The sequence below is a fragment of the Urocitellus parryii genome, chromosome 12, assembly GCF_045843805.1.
Source record: "Urocitellus parryii isolate mUroPar1 chromosome 12, mUroPar1.hap1, whole genome shotgun sequence".
NCBI classification, from domain to species: Eukaryota; Metazoa; Chordata; class Mammalia; order Rodentia; family Sciuridae; genus Urocitellus; species Urocitellus parryii.
The window spans coordinates 33,432,299-33,456,578 of NC_135542.1; the positions used below are offsets into that span (position 1 = coordinate 33,432,299).

The window sequence follows — 24,280 nt, forward strand, 5'->3', positions numbered from 1 at the left end:
TATTGAATTAAATGTGTGTTTGTCATTTCCCATTATCATCTTAGAATCTGAAAAGTCCAAGTAGATCCATCAGCAGCACAGGCAGTGCTCCTCAGTCGGGCAGCTCTGTTACCCTGTGCTTCCCTGGAGGGTGGAACGGAAGACCGTGGAGACAGTAGCAGGTAGACTGAGGAGCCCAAGGCTGGCTGCTCCCAGGTGTTTGTTGAGTGGAATCAAACCAGGATGCAGGGGAGCGGAAGGTACAGCTCAGGCTGAGCAGTAAGGCCACGCATGGAGATCAGGAAGGGTGGTCTCAGGGCACAGGGCAGAGACGAGGGCCAGGGCCAGGGGCCAGGCTTGAGATGCCACTTCTGCTGCTCTTAGCAGAGATGGAGGTGTTCTGACCCAGAGCCTAGGGGAGAAGGGAGGCCCAGGGCTTGCTTACAGTATCCTTCTTGCAGATACTTGATCATGATATATATATTTTTAATAATAGGAAAAAGAAGATGAAAAGATTTTTGAAGATATTAAAAATAAGGTTTGTATCAGTAAATGGTAGTTTTATGTTTCCCATTCTGAAGGCAGGATAGCCGTGGACCCTCAAGGCTTCAGATGCTTTTTAAAAGTACAACTTCCACGCCTATCACCAGGGTTAAAAAGCAAACCCAGGAAAGGAAGCCTCGTGGAGGCATTGCCAATGGTGGATAATCCACTGCAGAGTGAAGAAAACTGGGACCCTCTAGCCTGAGCAGTCAGCACCCGGGGTGCGGGCTTGGGCTCCCAGCAGCAGGAACAGCTGCACCTTAAGACTCACCACACCGAGGGATGCAGGTGCCACCTGCTCAGGGTGTGGGCAGAAGTCAGACTCCCAGCCCCCAGGCTGCAGGCCAGCAGGGTCCCCACCTGGCAGCTGTAGGTCCTCACCTCCAGCTCTGTGTTAGCTCTGTCCTCATCATTGGTTAGGTGACCAAGTGCAATGGTGAATTTTGTCTGGGTGTGGACAATTTCACTGACTTGGACCACAATTCCCTGGGACTCCATGAGGATAGTGGGCCAGGCACAGGCGCATGGGAAGGAAGGCATGGGCTCTGGTGTTCCCACCACTAGTGGAAGGGGCCAGCCACCACACACCCGCTGTGTGGCTTTGGGAACACACCTTGAAAGCTCAGAGTGTTTGTTTCCTCCTGTGTAAAGTTCATTTGTTTATTTATCCCACCTCCAGGATTAGAGAGAAAAATCTGCTCAGTGCTTTTATTTTTATTAGCAGAAGAATCCTGACAGTGCTTTGCTGAGGGCCAGGCACAGCGTGTGGTTCCCTGTGTAGGTGCTAATGTGCCAAGAGCGTGTGGAGGAGCCTGGACTCCAGCTTTAGGGCTTCTGTTGGCTGGCCAGGTGTCCTTGTCAAGTAACGTAACCTCTCCACCTTGGCTGAGTCAATCAACAATTATTTTACAAGTTTACAAAATCAGTGAGACAGTGGCTTTGAGAGTTCCCGAAAAGCATATCTAGGCTTAAAACGGGGATTGTCTTATTTGAACTTCAGCTATCCTTAAGTTAGTAATGAGAGCTCACATTCCTCAGCTTGAAATTGGGCACTCGGTCGTTAAGGTCCATGTTAAAATTAGTGTGACCCGTTTTATCCCTGGCATCCTGTCCTCGGAACTCTCAGCCACCACCTACCACTGGCTGGCGAGACAATGACCTCAGTTCACAGGTGTCTCCGTGAGCATAAACAACATCTGGTTTTAATGTCAATTGATGCTTTGGAGAATTTATCACTTGTTTGGCACCCATGGCTTGTGATCTTTTAAGCAGAAAGTTTTGCCAAACACTTTCCAGAACTCTAGTGAAAGGGGTGCAGCTGTGGACCAGTGCAAAGGGTCTGCAGACAGCTTTCCTGAGCCTCAGGTTCCTCTCTGAAAACCTGGGCTGACGTCCAACTTGTGAGGCTGGTGTGAAAATTAGAAATATTAGTGCAGTGCCTTCTTGATGGACTGGGTCTGGTATTATTTGTTATTTTCCAGCCTAATCCCAATTCCTGCCGAGGTTAAAGTCCTTGAGAGCAGGGGTTAGATTTTACTTTTATTTGTTTCTCTCTGCATCAGGTGCACCCAATAGCTTACTTGCAGGTTTAGAGTTTTCTTCTATATCTTGTTAGTTTAAAAGTGAGAAAACTTTGTTAAATGGTAATAGATGTTTATTGTAGAATTGTTAGCAAAAGCATACAGGAAGAAAGGAGAAAGAAAGTACAGACTTCCTCTTTGAGATTCTGTTTTCACTTTTGGGTATGGATTGTTTTCCATTTCTCTGTATTTTTATGTGGGGCATTAAAAAGTTGCTGAAATCTATTTTAAAAATGCTGTGGATCAATATTGAGGAAATCTCCCACATCTAAAACTCTTTTATCAACTTCATTTAAAAAGTTGATTTTATTTATTTGGAATTGATGTGAGTGATTTTAGTGGAGCTGCTGCTGAACCAGGCACCAGATCGCCAAGAGATTATGGCCGTGGGTGTGTGGTCTTTCAGGGCCACCCTGCTCCAGCTGCCTGTGGCACGCCATTCCCTTTGATCCCAGACCAGGTCCCCCCCCCCCTTTTAAACTAAACAAATACTCAATTTGATTTCTCATGGGTTATGTTTTGTGATTATAATGAAAATTAAGAGAGACTTAAGAATAGCAAACAGATGGAATGATTCATCCCATAATAGATTTGAAAGTTTTAAATCGTGGCTCTAGATGTGGAGTTGTTCTGTTTCTGTCCTGTATGTGATAACAACTCTCTACAATGTCACACTGTCAAAGAACACCAGGGACCCTGGGCGCGCAGTGCTTTTGCATTATGAGGTATGATACAACTCTGTGGACCATGTCTGACACACAGACATCAAGCCAGGTTGCCATGGTGACAAATTTCCAGCTGCAAAGTGTATAAGAAGATGAAAAGAGAACTGTGAAACCTTTAAAAAGTCTTCAAAATCATGTATCATTTTAGGTGTGCTATTAGTAACAAAGTAGCCAACGTAAGATGCTTATATTGATGCTCATTGTTGGGGAAGCGGTGGTCCTTTCAGAAGTTCACGATGATGCTAACGTGGCATATCGTGGCAAAGTCCTTCACATGCACGTTGGAGGCAGCACAAAGCCTGTGGCGCTTCCACTGTGTGAGACGTTTCTGGAAAATAGCAAGCTTTGTCTGCCTCTGAGGCGTTTGCATTTTTAGTGCTTTGTAGAAACGAGTAAAAAATTAACCAAGCAGCATATGGGTAGAATTTATTTTTGTTTAAATTTATTCCTTGAGATACTTGTAAAAATTGTATGTGATTGGGTGTCACTGTGCTGATGAGCTCACAATGTCTGTAAATTGAAATGTTTAGAATGCGAGCACAGTCAGGATCTGCTCTCTGGTCGGATTTGGTGGTAGAGTGTTGAGAACCATTTTGCATGTTATTTGCTACAAACTAGAGTTAATGGGAGATTCGCTCTGTGTGGCAGGGTCTGTGTGGTCTCCACAATGAGGTGTCGATGTGTTTTGGCAAGTTTACGATTTAATCTTCTTGCCAAGGAAGCACGGTTGGTAAATAGTGCTGGGCCATTGAGCCGGAGCGGACAGTGCCCAGGTGAGGAGAGGAGGCAGGTGCATCCTCAGAGGAGGCTGGCCCACTGTGTCGGGTGGGACATTCCGCCTGTGACACCACTGGCTCTTTTCTGGCCCGAGTTCCTGATTTCTTTGTGTGCGGGAATGGCCCCAGGTTTCTCTTGAAGAAATGCCTGTTCCCAGGGATGTTTAGGATTGTCTCTGGCCTGGTCCTTCACTCTCCTTCCAATGCCGCGTCTCTGCTGCGCATCTCCTCCCAAGGAGAGATCCTGCCGGGAGTCCTTTCTGCGTGCCCTTCCTTAGCGTCAGTGTGCTGTTCCAACCATGCCGCTTTCCAGATCGCCCCGGGCTCCCTGTTTCCCAGCATCTGCCAAGTGCTTTGGCTTTTTTGCCCGGGTCCCATCTCTGTCTGGAGTGTCTCCTGCTTGGTGTTCTGATGGCTCAACTATTTCCTAACAGACCCAAGCACACAAGATCAGGGTCAGGGTAAGAGGGACTTGTTCTTCACATAGTATTCCATGCTGTTGGAACCTAGGAGATGTCAAGACACAGTTGGGCTTTGGGTGGAGACGTAATGACAAGATTAAGAAAGGAAAGGAGCACTGTGGTAGTTTGGGTACAGTCAGTGTGGAACAGCAGTCTGTCACTGGCTAATGTATCTTTATTGTGCTTATTTCTTAAAAAGAGTCATCTTGCTCTGCTTTTTAATTCTTGTTATTATGACTCCACCTGAAACCACAGTATGCTTAGAAACTCATTGGGAATTGAAATCTCATCAGACTGATGGAGGGGTTGAAGGAGACAAGGGTTCCCAGTGACACATCTCAGTCCAGGAGGCTCCCCCGAAGCCAAGCACCGGTGCACCTCGTGCCAGCATCAGACAGCCCAAGACAAGACCCCGTGAAAACAAGTGAGTAGCCGATACACTACGAGCCTTAAGCGAGTGACAAAACAGTGCAAATTTGCTTATATGGTCAAAGAAGAGCATTAGACCGACTAACGGGAATGATGGTTAAGTGACGTAACTCACCTAACGAGTGCTAAGCTTTCCTTCGCCTGCAGCTGTTGATGGAAACACCCTGTATGCATCTCACTGAAATAAAGGCGAACGTGAGTCCGTAACAGCGACCTAGTCCTGTGGCTTGCTTTATCAGTCAATCAGCACAGGGCTTCGTTAATTACCCTTGCTAGAGATGCCAATAAAGCCAGGGTGCTTTTGATCTAGCTTTGTCTCTGACTCAGGATTTTTGTGACAAAATGAAAATAGCATTGATTCTTTAATTGATTTTTAAAATTCATTGCCTGCCCACTCTCTTTACAATTTTTTCCTCTTTATTATCTTGATACTACCCTGTCACCGCAGTTAAGTATTTTATTGTTTTCCTAAGAGAGAGGTTCGATATTGTTCAACACTGGAGTCTCAAAAGCTAAGTGTTAGTCATCAATAATGCTAAGTGGGATCATGGTGGATTGAATATTAAGTAGTGCAATGTTTAGGGAATTACACGGTTCCAGGAAAATGAACGTTGTATTTCTCTATACATAGGCAATCCATTTAGATTCAAGTAAAGGAGAGAGCTTCACCTTCAAGTGGAAAACGTGCCCCCCTCCAGCACATCTGCAGTGCCTTCCATGTCAGGCTCACTTTTAATAGGACCCGAGGTACTGAGTGGATGGCTCAGAGCAGCCGAGTAGGAAGGAGGGGTGGCCGGCTCCAGCCTAGTCTAGGCAAGCAGTGGAAGAGGCCTGGAGGGCCAGTGAGCACCGCCTCCACGCAGGATGTTCCCACACCTGCTGACTGGGCTGGGATGCGGATTCTCAGTCTCCTTCCTGTCCCAAAGTGCACCCAGGTCCCCTCCCAGCATCAGGGGTGCCTGATGATCTTGGTGCTTTCCCAGCCCTGCACCTGTTTGAGGCCTGGGGCAAGGCCAGGGGCTCTGCCACCCTCCACCCAGAAGACCCTCTTCCCCTAAGCTGTTGGCTCTGGCAGAGGCAGAAGAGGCGGCAGCCACGACACCTTGCTGCTGGTCTCTCAGCCGTGTTCCCGTTTGTCCATCCACCCTGAGGCTGTGAGAGGGACAGGAGGTGAGATGAAGCAGATGCTCTAGTGGGTGTCCAGCTCTCAGTAGCCTTTATTTGGACATTCATGTTCCACTGGGCAGTCATCCAGGATAGTATCTGTTACAGAAAAGTGATTTTTTAAAAAGCAGAATAAAAGTCTTTACTTCAGGCCATTTTCTGGGATGTAAAACATCAGTGGGATTTTGCTGTGGAAAAACTCTCAATTAGAAGTGTCAGCCTAGGTCCCTCCCATGGGGTGAGAGGAGATCAAGGTAGTTGGTACAGCTCATGCCTGAGCAGCAGGAGTGGGTCCCAGAGAAAAGCAGAAGTGGCTCACCTGAGCTCAGCTTGCTGGTCCCCTCTGAGCCCAGAGCCTGCCCTGGCCCTTGGCTGTCACTGTCCATTCCTGTCGATGAGGGGTCATTTTATCACACTTCTGCTGACCTCAGAGTGAGGGGTGCACAAACCACTGTAGTTACAAAAGGAAAGCATGTTATTTGTATTTATTTGGTTTCCCACGTGTGTTGCAGAGATGCCATCGGTGATTTTAAAACCTATGACTTGGTTTCATCGGAGAATATGCTTGGCATGTGTGTTGTTTCTGAAAGGCACCAGACAACCTTGAGTTCAGCCTTGTGTAACTACGAGATGATCATAGACAGTTTTGGACACCAAAAGTAATACTTCCTCTTTGCATTTCTGGGAAGGCTTAGTGAGAACTCTTTATTGGCTGCCTGCACTGATCTCTGCGTAGGGGCTCTTAGGGAAATTCATTCCTTTGATGCATAAAATGGACAGTGGTATTTTGGAGGAAAAGAGCACTTTCTTCCATGAGTGTTTTAGAGGCAAGAAAACAGAAGCATGGGGAGGGAAGGTGCTGGAAGGTCCAGGGGAGGGAAGGTGCTGGAAGGTCCAGAGTGCGGAAGGTGCTAGAAGGTTCAGGGTGGGGAAAGTGCTGGAAGGTCCAGGGGAGGGAAGGTGCTGGAAAGTCCAGGGTAGGGAAGGTGCTGGAAGGTCCAGGGGAGGGAAGGTGCTGGAAGGTTCAGGGGAGGGAAGGTGCTGGAAGGTCCAGGGGAGGGAAGATGCTGGAAGGTCCAGGGGAGGGAAGATGCTGGAAGGTTCAGGTGCTTGGCCTTGACAGACGGTGCTTCGTGAGCCAGCAGTTCCTCCCTGAGAGAGAGGGGAGGAGAGGCAGTGGAGAGCAGGGCATGCCCAGAGCATCCATCTGCCAGGTGTTGCTTCTCCCTGGGTCATCTTCAGGGCTGTCTGCACCCGTGTTTGAAGGCGAGGGATCATTGGCCCTGCATTATATAAAGAAAGTTTACATTTTTGCTTGTAAATCGGAATCAGTTTTAAAAGACAGGCTTTTAAAAAAGTTATAATAGATTCTTGATTCAAGAATACATTTGACAAATTGGTAAATATTGCAGGCAGGGATTGCATATGAGCTTCCCCAACAATAGGTACATTTGGGGCCAGTGAAAAATGTTCCTAAACGTCCCTTATTTCCTTGTGTTCTTGAAGCCTGGCAACTTTCTCTCAACATGGTTGTCTCTGTGGGCCACTCAGATGCCCCATGTTCCATGTCACTGGCCACATACCCATCACATGCTCTGTGTCACTGCTGGCCACATACCTGTCACACGCTCAGTGTCACTGCTGGCCACGCAGTGCCACACACTCCATGCACCTGCAGCTTATGGATGAGCTGGACACACAGGTGGCCGCTTCCTTGCCTGCAGGGCAGTGGACATGTGGGGTCTCTGGGGTCTTACATTTAGAAGCACCCTGGAAAGGGGTACCTTCAGTTCTCTCAGATAACTGACAGGAAGTGGAGCCATCTCCTGGTTGAGCTCATTGCTGTAATTTTAAAATTTCAGTCACTTTTCTATTATAATAGAAACATTTGTAAGCCAATTCCAGGTCTCCAGGGAGAGTGTCCTCTGTGCTCAGTGCATGCTCAGGTGGACCAGGTCCAGTGCCAGGTTCAGATGCAGTAAGATGCAGCCAGATGTGGAACCCACCATCTGGACTACATGTTGCTGTTCCTCAGCCAGAGGCTGTGCAGACTGGTGGTGGGTGTGGGGAGGGGGCTGGGCTGTGTAAAAGGGGTCCAGAGCATATTTTAAATGCAGTGCTTTCGTTCTTTTTGGGATGTATGGGAATATGCAATTAAAAATCAAAATCATATTTTAATAATTAAAACAATAAAAAGATCATCTAAGTAGGCAAAGCTGATGATTTTCTTTTCCCCAAAGAAAGGACATAACACAGTTTAGAGATTTTTCCTGCAAATGGTGAGCTTGGACGTTATAGCTGCATTGCATTTAGGTCTTGGAGGTTTGACGTGCAATCAGAAGACAAGAGCCAGCGCCTGACCCCTCCCCTGACCCCTTTTGTGAACTATGTGCAGGGCCATTGACCCCTCCTTGAAACGCATCACTGTGTCATTGACATTGGCAGCCTGTGAGATGAATGCCATTGTTCTCGGTGTCACATTTTGGTGATCAAACCCTTCAGAGCAATGGTCCCCAGATCCCTATCAGGACTCCTTTATGCTTATGTACACCACTGGGGACCCCAGAGAGCCTGTGTTTATGTGATCACATCAGTAGTTACCATATTAGGGATTGAAATAAGGAAATTTAACAAGATTTATTTATTGATTCACTTAGAAATAACTACAATAAGTCAGTTACATGTTACTATGAATAACATAGTTTTTGTGAAGAAGGATTCTGTTTTCCAGACAGTAGTATTTTCCCTTTGGTGCAATCTTTGGCCTAACTGAAGGCAGCTGGCTCTCATGTCTCCTCTGCACCAGATTTTTGCTGTGTGCTACTTTGGTTACAATAGCTGAGGGAATCCAGCCTCCCATGAATCTGTATTTGGAAAAGAGAAGTGTATTTAAATGGCTTCTTCAGACATAACTGTTTTCATTCTTTGTTACTACACCAAAACTTGACAAGTGATATTTTCTTAAAGGTTAGTTGCCATGTGAATCAGAAACCATGTCTGTGAACTTCAATTCTTTGTTAAGTTGAAACCCATTGTTGCAACTTGTACTTGGAGCACATTTTTAGCATGTGTAATTTTGCACCATGGTGCACCATCAATCACTTGGAAAAAATTGGTTCCTTAGTTCTGCAAATGTTAACATATTTAACTATACAACTCTTACAAAGTCACATACATTGCTATTTCTACCAGTGCCTTCAGAAAAGGCTCTTAGCTTTGGGAAGCTGTCAAATCATGGGCTTGTTTTATAAATTCTAATTTGTTTTGAATGCTCAAATTTCATTACTGGGTCCAAATGTAGTCAGTTGCTTTCAGTGACATTATAGCTTCATTTTGTTCAAGAAAGGGTCAGTGCAGTGGCCAATAGTGAATAATCTAGGTTGTTACTTTGCTGTCAGTAGAGTGCTGTTCATGAACCCAGGGTCTGCTGTCTGTGCTATTGAGTGATCGCACGCCTGCACTGTGCTGCTCTGAAGTGTAGCAGAAGTACCTCCTGTGCTTCCTGTTTCCATACACAGAACAGGAAGAGGGCATGGACTAGATACTGATGTGTAATAAGAGTATTAATTTTTATTTCTCCATCAAGTCATCAAATGCCCTTTTAAGTGACATTGACATTTTCCTAAAATTGTGAGTACCTTGGAGTGAGGAATCCAGTGGTGGCCAGAGCAGCCTGGCCCTCCTTTGTCCTCAGCCCCAGCAGGGTTTCCCAGTGAGTTTGCTGCATCAGTGCAGATGCCACATTGGGAAAGTGGCCAGCAAGTCACAGCTTTATTAAGGACACAGGTGACCTTGCTGACCCCCTGGATGGTCTGCAAACTCCCAGGGATTCCCCCGCCCACCTTTTGGAGGGGCGGTGGGTTAGCTGAGGTTGGTGGTGATAGTTAATGCCTTCATAGCCTGAGACGGTTCATTTTTAGCAAGAGTCTCAGGTAATTTCTGGGTTAAGTAGGAGTTCCTTGGCACCTGTCCACATGCTGGAGCAACAGGTCCTGATCAGAGTTACTGCAGAGAGAGGCAAAGGGCTGGGCTCTGTGCCCTGTCCCAAGCCTTGGATTTCTCTCATGTCCACTGTGTGGGTGATAGGATCCCACGGGGCTGTTGTGGAGAGTGAAGGAGATGATTCATGAACAGAGCTTGGCATCAGGCAGAACTTGACGATCATCAGCTATTATTATTTGATGGAAATCAAAATATTAGATGTTTAAGAATTAGAAAATATGAAGAAAAGATCTCTAAAGCTGTACTACGGCAGTGGGAGGCCCGCAGCTGTGTCTGTGTGCTTAGGCTGTAAAGGCTAGAGTCCCTGGAAAGCTGCAGGCTGCTTCTCCTCAGTCTTGGCCTGAGTGGCTCCTGGTCCAGTGGGAGCTGGTTGGAGCTTACAGGCTCCCTGTCCCTTTGTCACTTGGCTGCTGCTGGGGGCTCTCTCCCTCCTCCTGAGGCTGTGCTGCTTCCCTCCCTCTTTTGTGTGTCTGCCTCCTTCAGAGCTCCTGGGTCACCAGGACCCTGGATGTACTGCTGCAGGGTCCACTGCTCCCTGTCACCCTCTGGGCTCCTAGGACACTGGCCTAGCCTTCAGTCAGGATGTAGCACTCACAGACCCTCCCTGGAAGGGCCTGCATGAGCGACTGGGTTTTCCTATCTGCATCCCTGAACGTCTTGCTCTTCATGTCTTGGTGTGTATACTCTTTGCAGTCAAGTCCAAAGGAAGATTGTTTCTCCTTCAGCACCAGGTTCTGCAGACGGAGGCAGTATGGTCCTGTAGATGGGAGGCAGTGTTCCTGCAGATGGAGGTAGTGTGGTCGTGCAGATGGAGGCAGTGTGGTCCTGCAGATGGAGTAGTGTGGTCGTGCAGACGGAGGCAGTGTTCCTGCAGACGGAGGCGGTGTGGTCCTGTAGATGGGAGGCAGTGTGGTCCTGCAGACGGAGGCGGTGTGGTCCTGTAGATGGGAGGCAGTGTGGTCCTGTAGACGGAGGTGGTGTGTTCCTGCAGACGGGGACGGTGTGGTCCTGTGTCATGAAGTCACGCTTGGTCTTCCTCAAGCCCTTGACTTGCTCAGGTGCTTCTTTGCTTCTTTAGAGGGACGCGGTCGTACCTAGCTCTGAGTCTTACATGCCAGGACAGACACTTCCTGCCTGTTCCCAGGCCAACTGCAATCTCCCACTCCCTTTAGCCAACCCCCATGTCTCTGGAAGCCGATGAAGGTGGTGTTCACTGGCTGCTCCAGGATGGAAACCAGGTACTGCACCTGTAAATGCACCCCTCCAGACGTGGAGTGTGACTCAGGCTCCAAGTGCCAGTCAGGCTGCGTCTTCATGCCCAGAGGAAGAGGCACCCTGTCTGCGCCTGCTCAGGCTGCTGCAGCAGAACACCGTGGATGGGGTAGCTCCTAAGCAGCAGGCCTGCTCCCAGGTCTGAAGGCCGGGAAGTCTGCGGTCAGGGCTCTGGCAGAGGTGGTGTCTGGTTAGGGTGTCCTGGCAGATAAACGGCACCTTCACGCTGGCATGAGGCAGGGGCCTGGGAGCTCTTGGGGCCCCCTTTGTGTGGTCCCATCACAGACCTCTACCCTTGTGACCTAGTCACCTCCTAAAAGTTGTGTCTCCTAAAATCATCATCTTGAGGGAGAGGCTCCAACATGACTTTTGGGGACACGGCATTCAGACCAGAGCACTGATTACCCTCCCCTGTCCTTCTCTACCGCGTATCTGCTCCTCTGCCTTGGGGCACGTGAGCCCACACCGCCTGCCTGCACCGCTGCTGTCACTGTTAATCCTCTCCTGGAGCTTTCCTTCTCTCCAGTGAGTGGAAAGGAATTGACCTCACTTCCACTCTTAGCAACCTAGAGTAGTCACTGCTGCTTGCTTGGTGACCGCTCCATGGAAGGTTCCCTGCGGCCACTGTTCACGTCAGGCTGAGTGCTGGCCATCATGTCCAGCATCTGGCCTCCTCTCTGTTGGCCATCATGCCCTTGGGATGGCTCTGCCCAGTGCTCTGGGGCTGCCCTCTCTCCGCCCTCTGCCCTCAGTAGTTAAGTTCAGTGAGCATGTCTTCATCTACCCTGGAATTCTCTGGATTTTTTTTGACACCAGCTATCAGTCTCTCGTCACCAACCTGCTGCACTCCGTGGGAGGCACTCTTGGCTCCCATCCCAGCCTGTTGGTGCTGTGCCCTGGCCCCACTTCCAGCAGCCACCGTGGCTCTGTTTTCCCTACGGGCCTCTCTCCTGCAGACTCCAGAGGCAGGTCCAGCCGCCTGACCACCCTCCCTCATCCCACTTGTGCTTCCAAATGCCATTTTACCCCATCTGTGATGAAACCTCTGATTCCTGGGGACCCTTGGTGGCATGTAGTGTCTACAGTCTGAGCTCATGACTGTTAGGAGCCCTGCAGTCCCGGCTCCATGTGCTGAGCCTCCACCCCTCTCCCCTCCGGAGCCATGCGGGCTCCTCCCTGCAGCACCCCTTCTCCCAGCTGCTCATCCCCTAGGTCCCTCTCCCGCAGGCCGCTTGCTCCAAGCCCCGCCCTTCTCAGGGCTCTGTCCTGACCAGCTCCTGCTGCACACGGTTCTGACTACACTTCCGTCCGGCTAGTGGGGGTGCGTCCTTCACTGTTGACCTGTTAACTGTCCCACTTTTGTTTCCAAATGCCACTTCAGCCTCTCAGTTAATTGTGACATTGCTCTGTTCAAACCCTTTATTGTCCCACCGAGCCTGACTTCTGAGAAGCCATGTCTGCCACTCCCTGTTTGGTAGGGCCTCAAGTCCTGCAAGACTGTCCACGTCCACGTTGACATGATTGAGCGGGCAGGACGTTCCGTCTCGTTTGGTATGCATTTCAAACTCGTTGATTTGTCTCTCAGCATGACTGGGAATCCCTGGGGACAAAGACCACACTGTGCAGTTCCTGGGTGGCCCACAACATTGCCTGGCAGAACCCTGGGAAGAGAGCAGGTGGTGAAAAGACCACTAGTGTTTGGTTGCTGTTTGACGATTCCAGGAAACAGGTGTTTAAAGGCCGGATCAAGATCGGAGTGTTCAGGCCTTGTCGCCGAAATGTCTCTATTTCCAGAAGGAGCTCCGTTTTCCGTATTCTCCCTCTGCCTAGCACATTGATGAAACGTCTCTTATTCCACTCCATGTAGGCCCATTATCTTGCTTCCTGATTTTGTTTTCTTGGCTTTGATCCTTTTTTAAAATATTTTTTTCATTAAAGCATCACAATTATACATAGTAATTGCATTCATTTTGACAAAATCATACATGTTATTTGTTTTTTGGAATTTAGTTTTGTGAGTTCTCTCTGTATTCTGGATGTTAATCCCCTGTTAGAGGAGCAACTGCAAAGATTTTCTCTTGTTCCACAGGCTCTCTCTTCATGCTCTTAAGCCTTTCCTTTGCTGTGCTGGCTTTCATAAAAGTGAATATTCCAGGTATATGAGGTCTCTGTGGTCAATCCCAATTTCTTCTTTTTAAAAGCTTGCTTGTGGTCAGTCTGTTGCCATGTGGCCCCAGGGAGTCTCTGCTGTGTTGCCGTGATGTTTCCGCGGGGTTGAGGCTGCTGGTGGTGGCTCTCTGCAGAATGGCTCTAGCCGCTGTGCGGTGTGCACCTTGCTGTTCTCTGGACTGTCTTCTCTGGGGCTCTTGCTGCAGGTGTGCTCCCAGCCGCGACCCTCACTTTCCAGCATGTGGCTCCTGATCTGACGTGGGCAGGGAGCAGAGCTGAGCTTGCTTGGGCTTTCCTGTCCACCAGGCTCGGATGCCTCAGCTTTGTCAGGGCAAGTACTGTCCCTGGCATTGAGGTTTTTAGATAATGGATCTTCTCTAGAGCCCCAGGAGCTGTGGGCTCCTAGAGATGGCCGAGGTTGGCATTTCACATAGGCCCCTTGCTAACGCCACAAGCAGCCCATGGGTCCCCTCCAGAGCTGATGATCTGGCACTGTTTTCTTCAGCACCACTACTGAGGTATGATTTGCGGACCCTGCAACTTGAGGAGTTAGGCAAATGTTGGGTGCTGAGGGAGGGGGCTGGTCAGGCTTCCTCATCAGATTTTGGGAGTCAGCCTTTCTGTAGCTCTGTCGCCAATGTCCCCTTTATAATTTTAGGCGCTCAGTGGCTCCTGGTAGTCACCTGCTGCCCAGAGCAGGAGGCTGTGCCCTCTAGCTGCCAGGGCTGGGCTGGGGAGGTGCCCTCAGTCTGTCCACAGTGGACTGTTCTTGTGCTGCTGCTGCCCACCTTTGGTGGTCATCGAGGACCCTCGCGGCAGCTTTCAATCATTGTCATCATTCTGTTCACTTCCCAGCTGCGGGAGGCCTCATCCCACGCACACTTCGTGCTGTTAGTCTCCTCTTGGGCCACTTATCTCTTTCTTAAAATTAGGCTATGAATTAGGACAGTGAAGTGCACCCCTTCCAGAGCACCGTTCCAGAGGCTCTGGGAACAGTCATGTCACTGCCTGCACAGTCAGGGTAGGGGACATCCACAGCTGCCCACTAATGGCCCTCTGTGGTCATCCCCCCATCTGATGGCTGCTGTCTGTCTGCTGTCCTGCAGAGCTTTTCTACCTCCAGGAAGCCCCACAGCTGGGGTTCTGCAGTGTGTGCCACCTGAGGCCACCTCCCTTCACTCCCCACGACACATGTGCCACTCACATGTGCCGTCCTGCCATGGCACTGGTGGCCCATTCCTTCACGCTGTTGAGGACGGTTGCGATCTGGAGGTCCCACAGCTTGCTTATTCAGCCTCCAGTGGAAGGACTTCTGGGTCCAGCTTTGGGCAAGTTTGAAAAGATTCTTGCTGAGGCTGGTCAGTACCTGGGGGCCCGCTGGTCACCAGGCATGCGTGTGTTTTCCTTGGTAAGGAAGCGGCAGGCTTTTCCTGAGCAGCTGTGACTCCTGCTCCCACCCGTGGTGGGCGAAGGTCTCAGTAGCACCAGTCTTGCCCCAGTTTGTGTGGCCAGGGAAGAAATTTAGTGATTGTTTTGATTCCGTAGCCCAGAGTTCTGTTTGCATGTCCCTCGTGACCAGCAGGGGAGACCTTTCCTGGCTCCTTTGTCCTCTGAGGACAGGTCTGTTCATACCTTTTACCTTTGCTTTTATTCTTGTGTGGTTTCTTGTGACTGACTTTTGAGAACTCTGTGTGAATTCTAGGTACAAATGCTTTGTTAGATATATCTTTCACAATTTTTTTCTCCCAAATGCATGGCTTATCATTCTCTTAACATTGTGTTTTGAAGAACAGAAGTTTAAATTTGGAAGTTTAATTCATCGATTTTGTCTTTCAGAGTTCATTTTCTTTCCATACCATATCTGAATTCCACACTTAATGCAAAGTCTCAGCGAGCTCTCTTGATTTATTCTAGAAAAATGATTGTTTTGTGTTTTACATTTGTGTCCAGGACCTATTTTGAGTTAATTTTTATTTGTGGTCCAGTGTCGGAATTATCTGTGTTTCACAGGGATGTCTCATCACTCCTGTACCATTTGTGGAAGACTCTCCTTTCTGCCTAAAACATTGTGCATGTTTTCACCATTGTTAGCCCTATCTGAGTAGCTGGCATCCTCTCCTCTGTTCTGTCCCACCGATCGGTGGGTCTTTCCTTTCACCAACAGCAAGCTTATTGATGACTGCAGTCATGGTGTGAGGCACCTGGTTCTTCCTTTTCAACATTGTTTTGGGATTTTCTGGCTCTTTTGCCTTTCCAAATAAGTATTAGACTTTCCTTTCAATTTCAGTAGGAACCTGCTGGGATTGGTTGGCACTACAACAATCCAGAGATCAATTTGCATAGAATCTACATGTTAATGATATTGCATATGATTTATTACAAATAAGGTTTATTTATTTAAATATTTGATTTTTAAATCAATGTTTTATAGTATTTAGCATACTGATCTTGCATGTTTTTGTCAGACTTATGTGTAAATATTTTGTTTTAGGAGCTATTATTCTTGGTATCTCAAAATTTCTAAGTGTGAATTGCTAATGTATATTTGCCTGAACCTTGAAACCTGGTATTTCTGAGGTTTTGGTGAGGTTGTCAAGGTTCATGCATGTTCAGCATGCAACAGTACTTTACTGGTTTTTTGGCTGTAGAGTAGCTCATTGCATGTTAAGATTAACATGTGTTAATTTATGTGTTAATTTATGTGTTGGTAGAGTTCACCTGTGAACACATTTAGGCTTAGATTTTTATCTTTTGGAGAATTTTGATTTCTCAAGTCTCTTGTTACAGTCTTAATATTTCAAAAATTTTTTTTGTGAAACACTTTCAATTATTTGTGTCTTTTTAGGAATTTCTTTATTTTATGTAGTTTAATTTGTTGGCAAAATGTTTGCTATATTATTATATAACCCACTTTATTCCTGTGAGGTCTGTAGTTATATCCCCTGTACATTTTTGTTTTTATTAATTTGACTTTTTTCTTGATCAGTGTTGCTAAAGGTTTGTGACTTTCCTGATATTTTCAAATAGCTAATTTTAAGTTTTGCTGATTTTTCTCCATTTTTTTAATTTTTAATTTTATTTTTCCACTGTTTATTTTTTCTCCTGTTTTATTTGGGTTTGATTTGCTCTTTTTTTTTTTTGGTAGTTTCTCAAGATAGAAATTTGGTTACTAATTTGCAATCTTTCTTTCTTTTTAGTATAGCTTTGAAAGCTATGAAATCCCTTCACGGTCTGCTGTATGTAGCTGCACCTGAGACATGTTGTTTTCATTCACCTAAAGTGTGAAAGTCAGAGAATGCGCGCTGTGTGACTTCAGTCCTTCTCGGTTTGTTGCAGCCTAATCTTCTGGCTGTCTGAATGACGCTCTGGGTGCACGCGGAAGGAGTACGAACCGCCTGTTTCCCCCCAGAGTGTTCCTCGGGCGCCTTTGCCTGGTGGTGTGCTGAATTGTTTTCCCCTATCTGTTGACTGTCTGGTTGTCATATCTTTTATTAAAAGAGGGGTATCAAGTCTCCCACTGCCATTGTGGAATTGTCTAGTTTTCCTCTCGATTCTGTCCATTTTCACTTTGAGTATTTTGGGGCTGTGTTGCTGAGTTCTTCACTTATGAGATATTTTTGCAGGATCCGGAATTCCTTGTTGATGGATTTTTTTTCCCTCTCAGATATATAAAGATCTTTCCACTGACTTCTGATTTTTGTTGTTTCAAGTGAGACCCCTTCTATAATTCTTGTTTGTTTCTCTGTAAGTTATTTTTAGTTTTTTTTTCTCTCTGGCTCCCTTTAGGCTTTTCTGTTTGGTTTTCAACAATTCAAATACTCTGTGTCTAGGTCTTCTCAGATTTTCTCTTTCTCTTCTTTATTCTCATCATTTCCTTTCTCGTGTTTCTATTTATCCTTCTTGGTGTTGTTGGAGACTCTTGGATTGGAGGTTTGACACTTTCATAGTTTCTCAGCCATTATCTCTGACCCTCATTCCATCATCCATCGGGGCTCCGCCTGCAGGTGCGTTCAGCCATCTGAGCTGTTCCATGGCTCCCTGGCGCTCTGCCCGCCCTCTTTCCTCTGTCCTTCCAGTTGGGTAAAACTCTGTTGGCCTACCTGCGGGTTCATTAATTTTTTTCTCCTTGATTTTGTTGATTTTAATGGTAAACCTAATTCTCTGTTGCCATTTTAAAAGTTTCTAGCTTTTCTGCTTGATTTTTCTTCTAGTTTATTCTCTTCAGTGAAATTTCTCACTTGTTAAGGCAAAATGTTCACCTCTCACCAAAGCAGGGCCTGGCAAACTTTCCCTAAAGGGTTGATAGTGAATATCTGTTCTGCAGTTCACGGGGTCTGGTTTCACTGCCGACTCTGCTGCTGTAGGGAGAAGGTGACCACGCATGTACCAGCAAAGCCAGCGCAGAGTCAGGAGAGGGGGCCACGTTCGATCCCTGGGCTGCAGTTTGCTGGCTCCTCTGTGGAGGCGTTTGTCAGAGTTGTTCAGTTCCCTGTTGGATGGCTCCAACCCGTGGCTGTGTCTGCATCTGGTCCCACTGATTGCTTAAGACCCACTTAAGGTGGGCGCTTTTCCCTGTTTTTTCTTTAATGTGTCTGAGAAAGTTTGGTTAAAAGCGAAACCCTCGGCTTGTCAATCTTTTTCTGTACCGTGCCAGGAGGTGAACACTGAGTTTTGGCCACACTGGTGCTCTTGCCCTCTCAGTCCTGTGGTATTGAAAAGTGGACAAAGACGTCCATGGGTGGGAGGGCTTGTGGTCCAGAACACTGTGCTCAGAAGTGGACGGCAGGCTGGATTTGAGCCCTCACCATAGGAAATGAGCAGCTGCATGTACGCCCTGACACATGGCGCCTCCTCCTCTGCGAGGTCTTTAAGGGGTTGAAATCGCTCTGGACTGGAGTTTAGTTGAGTACTGGTGTTGCCATGGTTACCCTCCAGGTGCCACCAGCTTGGGTTTGTTATCTGGTTGTGAGCGAGCTGGGGCTGCTCCTGGGAGAGGTGCTCACATCCTCTTCCACCTCTGCCCCAGTCTCTCTCCTGCCCACCCACCACCATCTCTTCCCCTGCCCCACGGGGACTTGGCTCCACTCCCTTCTCTGCCCACAGGGGGTCTTCTCCAGGCTTTGCTGTCCTCCTTTTAGCAGCTTTGAGCTTTGTTGCCAGAGGGAGAGCTGGCCCGGGCCCAGAGTTCCTGTCCTCAGGCTTGCACCCTGGGGGCTTTCTCTGACCTCCTGTCCCGGCCAGCCTCTCCTGTGAGCACGCGTGGGGGAGGGTGATGCAGACCCCCTTGCATCTGCAGATCCCACAGTCCTGGCTTTCCCTCATACCCATCCCCCAGGCTCTCAGCAGGAGCCTTCTGCTCTTCTTGGTAGTGTTGCTGTCCTCTCAGGCCTGGCCTTGGGGAGCAGGCTCCAATCCTGCCTCTCCTGGGAGGACTCTGCCTGCAGGCTACTTGCTTGCTCTGCGACCTCAGCTCTTTGATGGGTTCAAAGTTATAATTTTTTAGATTTTTCTGGCATTTTAATTGTTAGGGTGGGAGTGATTCTCTTTAGTTTTTTACATTCCAAGTTGGAGAAGGTGATTTTGATATGGAACATGTTTGGGAGAGCAGCTTGTTGGTGGAGAATGTGGAGTGAGCCACGGGAATCAGTGTGAGCAGGGTGCCCAGGTCCTGGTCTCTGGCTGGGGTGTTGAGCGCCAGGATGATTCCAACAGACTTGGGTCAGCTTGCCTACTACTGCCAGACTGCTGGAGCTTGCCTAGAGAGCAGTGCCCAGGGCTTCCTGTGTCTTGGGTGGGATGCCCAGGCCAGGTCAGAAGAGGGCTGGACTTGCTGTGGGCAGGAGGTGGGTGACCTCCCAGTACTGGCTGCCATCTTGTGGCAGTCATCCTTGAGTGACTCACCCTCACTGTCGCAGGTCCCAGTTGTAGCCAAACGGCCTGATCCTGAGGTCTCTTGTTTAAGGTCTGGAGAGAATAAATTATTGTCTGCTAACACTGCTGGTTTCTGTTTCAGGGAGACAGTTCCAGAGTGTCTTTTAAGAAAAGATGTTGAAGGAATGGAAATGCATGCATTCTGTCGTGATTCAGCTGCAGATGAGGGTACATGTAAAATATTGCCATTAACAGCTAGTATGCGACAGGTTAAATTTATCTCTTGAATTACAGTTAAATATGCAGAGAAAGCTCCATAGAGAAAAGATTTTACTTCCTGCCCAACCACCCCTCTGTCCTCTGTAAAACCATAACAATATCTCCAAATTTTAATTGCTTTAATTGCTTTTCGTAGATTTTTTGCATTTATGGATAATCATGATTTTTTTTTTTCATTTGTAGTTTAAAAATAAGTTTACAGAGAGTTTTCACGTGTGAGACTTTCTGGTGCATTGTCAGCCACAAGGAGCAGGAAGATGACCTGGTATTGGGTAATGTCCTGCTTTGGAAAGTGCTTTGCAGAGTGTAAAAACCTTTGGAGGCATCCCCTGTTTGTGGTTTTATTATGTAAGTTGGACATTTTATGGATGAGGAGAGAGAGGCATAGAGAGAGGAGGCCTCCTGCCTGGTCACATGGCTGTTTCCTGCACGGCTGCATTAAGATGCAATGGAACTCACAGGCAGGCCTCTGAGGTCCGAAGGTAGCGTCCACGGGTAAGGAAGGGAAGCCTGGCAGCTCATGCCATACCGGAGACCCTCACCCACATCTCTGTGCTCTTTGGATGAATTTAGTCTCCCAATAAAGCAACTGGAGGCCCCTCTGCTTTTTTTTTTTTTTTTTAATGTGGTAGTTATGCTCCTATGGGATGGTGGTGTCCTGTGCCATCACCTGCCACCACTTGAGCTCCACCCTGGCTGGCCTTTCTCCCCAGGGGGGACCCTGGTGTGAGACCTGAATAGCCTTCCTCTGAGGAGACACACGAGAGGGTTGTCCACCACAGGGTGCATGGGGGGCTCTGCATGCCCACACTCCCATCCTGTGGGCCACTGTCACCCAGCACAGCACACTGGCTGGCTTCTGTTGGCATCTGCACATGGTCAAATCTAGAAGGAAAGAGCCCCAAGAGGATCTTGGAAGGAAAAGAGCCGTCAAGAGCTGCTGGGGGCCTGGTGGAAGTTCAGAGCTCTTGGTCTCGCTGGGCCCCAGGAGGCAAGGCTGCCAGGGGCGGGGGCGGGGGAGCAGCATCTGGGAGCAGTGGGACCCCGGCTAGGTGGCTTTCAGGGTCCTTGGTGGCAGTGAGAGCACTCGGCGGGGAGTGGCCTTTCACTGTTCTGCTCTGCTGTGGCCTGGGGGAGCAGGTTAGGCGCCCAGGCTGACAGGACGTTCGCTCTCTGGTGTGCTATTGTGGGCTTTGATTCCAAGATTTCACAGCCCTGTTGGTGTTTCGCAGTCTTTCAGCAACACTTCTCACTGGATGCTGGGGAAAGTTGGCCTTTGGTTTCCACTCTCCCTGGTAACCATCCTGGTATCATTCCACATGATAAATGCAAAATGACTAGAGAAGCTTTTGTTGTTGCTGTTTTCAAGAGAAGAGGTTTATAAAGACGCCCCTCCAGGTATTTGCACCACATTTAAGTATTTGGGCCCCCGAAGGCCACCTTGTGACCAGGAAAGAATCCACTGGGTGTCAACGAGGGAGGCTGAGGAAGTGGATTCATTCTAGATATGGGGCCACCCCTCTGCCTTTTGTTTCTTGCCGTTTATTTGGTTTTTAATTGGGGATATTCTGTAGGCAGCTCTTTACCTTAGAGAAACACACAGGCAAAACCCAACCCGTCTTCACCTTCCTGTCCTTCCTCCGCCTTTTCCTGCACGTCTTGGCTACTTTTAAAATCCCATGAACTTCCATATAATTTATTGTTGTTCTTTGAGCTCCACTATTTATTTGTAGAGTGAAAGTTCCCTTCCATCATCTTGGCAGAAGATTATTCTGATGGCCACTTGTATAGACATCAGAAAATTCATCAGTTTACCTTTTCTACTTCAACCTTTCGTTTATTTTCTCATCCATTCATTCTTTTATTTGTTCTTTTTAGACATGCATGCCGGTAGAGTGTGTTTTACACATCATACATACGTGGAGTGCAGCTTCCCATTCTCGTGGTTGTACATGATGTGGAGTCACCCTGGTCTTGTTTTTATATGAACATAGGAAAGTTTTGTCCTTCTAAACACTTTTATTGAGCTTTAACTTTATGAAACATATGTCGAGCTATCTGTTGTAATAACACTTCAAACATGCCTAGGTCATAAATACCTTTATGGACATTTCCTTTGATCTTTATTTTCATGAGTACAACCTTGCAGGAGATCATTCTCATTTTTCAGAGGAGAGTAATTACCAGCCTTGTCTTGGTGATAGAGGTGACAAAGCACCACAGAATCAAGAACCTCTGCTTCTTATCCCCCTGGCATCCAAAAGATGTGACAGTACTCTGGTCCTGCTGTGGAGTGACAGTGCCAACTCAGGCCAGGCCCAGGGGCCCCAGCTTGGCAGAGGAGGCTGAGGAACTAGGCACCCTCTTCTGGTCCCGATGCTCAGGGCTCCTGTGTGCCCCACATGGGTTGACTCCTCTCATTTTCCCTGCCCACTCTCTGTGCTGTGGCCACACAGAAGCTGCCCGGGGAGGACCACAGCCACCAGCCAAGAGCTCAGTGTCATCTGGATTGTGCAGTGGGACTGGCTTTGGCCTGCTGGGTTTGCTTGAATTTGAAACCAGAGTCTTTGAATTAGAAAGAATAAGACAATTCTAGAAAACATGTTCAGGACACCTCCTTTCTCTTTCCTTTCCTTACTGCTGAGCATATGTCTTTCCTAGAGTCTTGAGTCTCTCTTTCCTCCTTTCAGAGCTGAGATATTTGATATGTACTCTCTCTGGTCTCTGGGGGTAAATAAACTCAAGTGACCTTTGGGTTTATAAAAACTGTTTTTTTTGGCAAAGACCTCAGAGGATGGGCTTCTGGGGCAACTTTCCTTATCTCAGTGATTGTTGTGGTTGGATATGAGGACAGGAGGCGGTCTCCCTGAAGTTCCCGTGACCATGCAGGAATATTCAGAGGTGGGACGATTGGGTTGTGAGAACTGACCTAACTGGCCTATCCTAGTTTGAACAGACTGAGTGGGTGGTGGCTAGAGGGGTCACTGGGGGGTGGCTGGAGGGGTCACTGGAGACGGCCCTGGAACAGGCATCTTCCCTGGGGCTCCTCTTCTTGCTCCTGTGCTTTCTGGCTGCTGTCAGTAAAAATGGGGCCAAAGAAGGTGTTCTTGTTGATGAGATTACAGCCATTAAAGAGACTCCAAGCACTTTACACAGCTGGGGTAGAAAGATGGTTTGATGGCATCTCAGGAAGTTGCACGACTGCATCCATCTCGGGTTCGGGGAGTAGATGGGAAGTTCCTCTGAAAAGAGATCATGGAGCACCGTACTTGCATTGGGGGTTGGGGCAGGACATCGTTTCACCATGCTGAGCTGCCCAGGCACTACAAGGCCCCTGCGGCCATGACCGCAGAGGCCTGAGCTGCTGCCCAAGCTGGCAGCGACTTGGCCTATGCCCGTGGAGCTGGACCTGCAGGGATAATGCAGAATGCGGGAGTTAATGGACACCTGAGGTTTCCACCAAGGTCTCAAAGGGAGCCTTGCAGACTGGGTAAACTGTACCAGGGGCAGAGTTTCTGAAGGTGCCCCTGAAAGGGAGATGCAGAGAGCGTGAGGTGAAGCCAAAGCTGGAAGGAATTAAGAAATCCCAGTAACGTGGAGTTTTGGCTGAGGAAGGTTGTGGCTGTTGAGAGAGCCAGGCTGTCGAGATGGTCAATGAGAGAGGGATCTTCAGGTGCACCAGGAACTCTGTTCAGAGGTAAGGCAGTGCTCATTCCTGTCTCTCCCTTTGGAACTTCTTGAGTTCTCTGAGCCCGTGTTGGTGGGTGCTGCTCAGGAGCCTGTGTGGGTCTCCCGCTCCAGTGAGGGCCTTCCTGCTTGGGTGCACCTGCACCTGGTTACTCACAGTGTGTCTGCACACCTGCTGATGCCATTACTGGGCACACCAGATAGTAAAGCTGAAAAAGCTCACCAACATGGACGGCCCAGAAACGATTCCCAGCTGCTTCTCCACACACTTTTGTGAAATTTTCCAGCATATTTCACATAAAAAATGCCAACAGCATATTAAGTTCTCATCCCTTTCAAATGCAGACTTCAATCCATTTTTATCATAAGGATAAAGAAAGGATGAATGACCATAACATGACTGGAGCTCAGACCAGGAGGGAGCTTGGAGACCACACAGCCAGTGTCTCCCTCTGTCTCCTGGTGGGAAGTCCAGCGGCTCACTGAGGCCCTCCCTGATTGGTAGAGAGCTTCATGTACTATAACATACTCCCAACGGGTGGGTGTGGTGGCCACCCCTGCAGTCCCAGGTACTCAGGGGCTGAGGCAGGGGGATCCTGGGCAATTTAGTGAGACCCTGTTTCAAAACAAAACAAAACAATAAGATTCTTATAGTACCCGAGGAAAGCCCTCAAGGCAGTGGGGCTGATCCTGGTCCACGGTTCTCATTTCGAAGTCTGATTTACATTCTGGGCAAATGATCTTGTGTTTGAAGAGAGCTTCACCTGAGTACTCCTTTCTCCAAGCCCCAGTCCTTCCAGTCATAAACCAGGGTAGTCAGTTTCCTCGGTTTATTTGAATGCGTCTGAGCTGTGGCCTGGCACTGAACACAGGGCTGGAGAAGGAGCAGCGGCTGATGCCATCCAGGCGCTGTGCTTCTCCAGTAGGAGGGAGGGGACTGCAGCACTGTCTTGTCGGCTTCCTGTGGCTGCTGTGACGAGTTAGCACAACCTCAGGGCCTGAGATGCCAGGCACTTACAGTTCTGGAGTGCGGAAGTGTGACGTGGCCTCAGGGGTACAATCCACTTTCTGGGGGAGCGACCCTGTCCGGGGATCAGGGGAACCTGCTTCCTTTCCTCTTCCCATTTCCAGAGGTGCCGGCACTTCCTGGCCATGGCTCCTTCCTCCAGCTTCACAGCCCCTGCGTCTCCCTGACTCTGTGGGTGTCGTCAGTTCCCCTTGGCTTTGCACCTGCATTCCCAGGTCTGGTCAGGGTGTCGGATGTCGTCAGGGGCGCTGTTCGGGGCTGTGCTCATGGAGCCTCGTGAGTGCTGAGCATAGCTTCCGAGTCCCTCCTCTGATGT

At 48.4% G+C, this 24,280-nt stretch overlaps 1 protein-coding gene across 1 annotated transcript in view; it reads left to right on the forward strand.

The window, feature by feature from the left end:
- Positions 1–11,076, forward strand: part of Dcdc2c (doublecortin domain containing 2C) — a 65,463-nt gene extending 54,387 nt beyond the window's left edge. The window contains exons 10-12 of the mRNA XM_077791733.1: positions 476–517; positions 10,832–10,897; positions 10,984–11,076. Of these exons, the coding sequence (XP_077647859.1) occupies positions 476–517; positions 10,832–10,897; positions 10,984–11,076 (201 nt within the window). The remainder of the gene's footprint in view (positions 1–475; positions 518–10,831; positions 10,898–10,983) is intronic.
- The last annotated feature ends 13,204 nt before the right edge of the window (positions 11,077–24,280 follow it).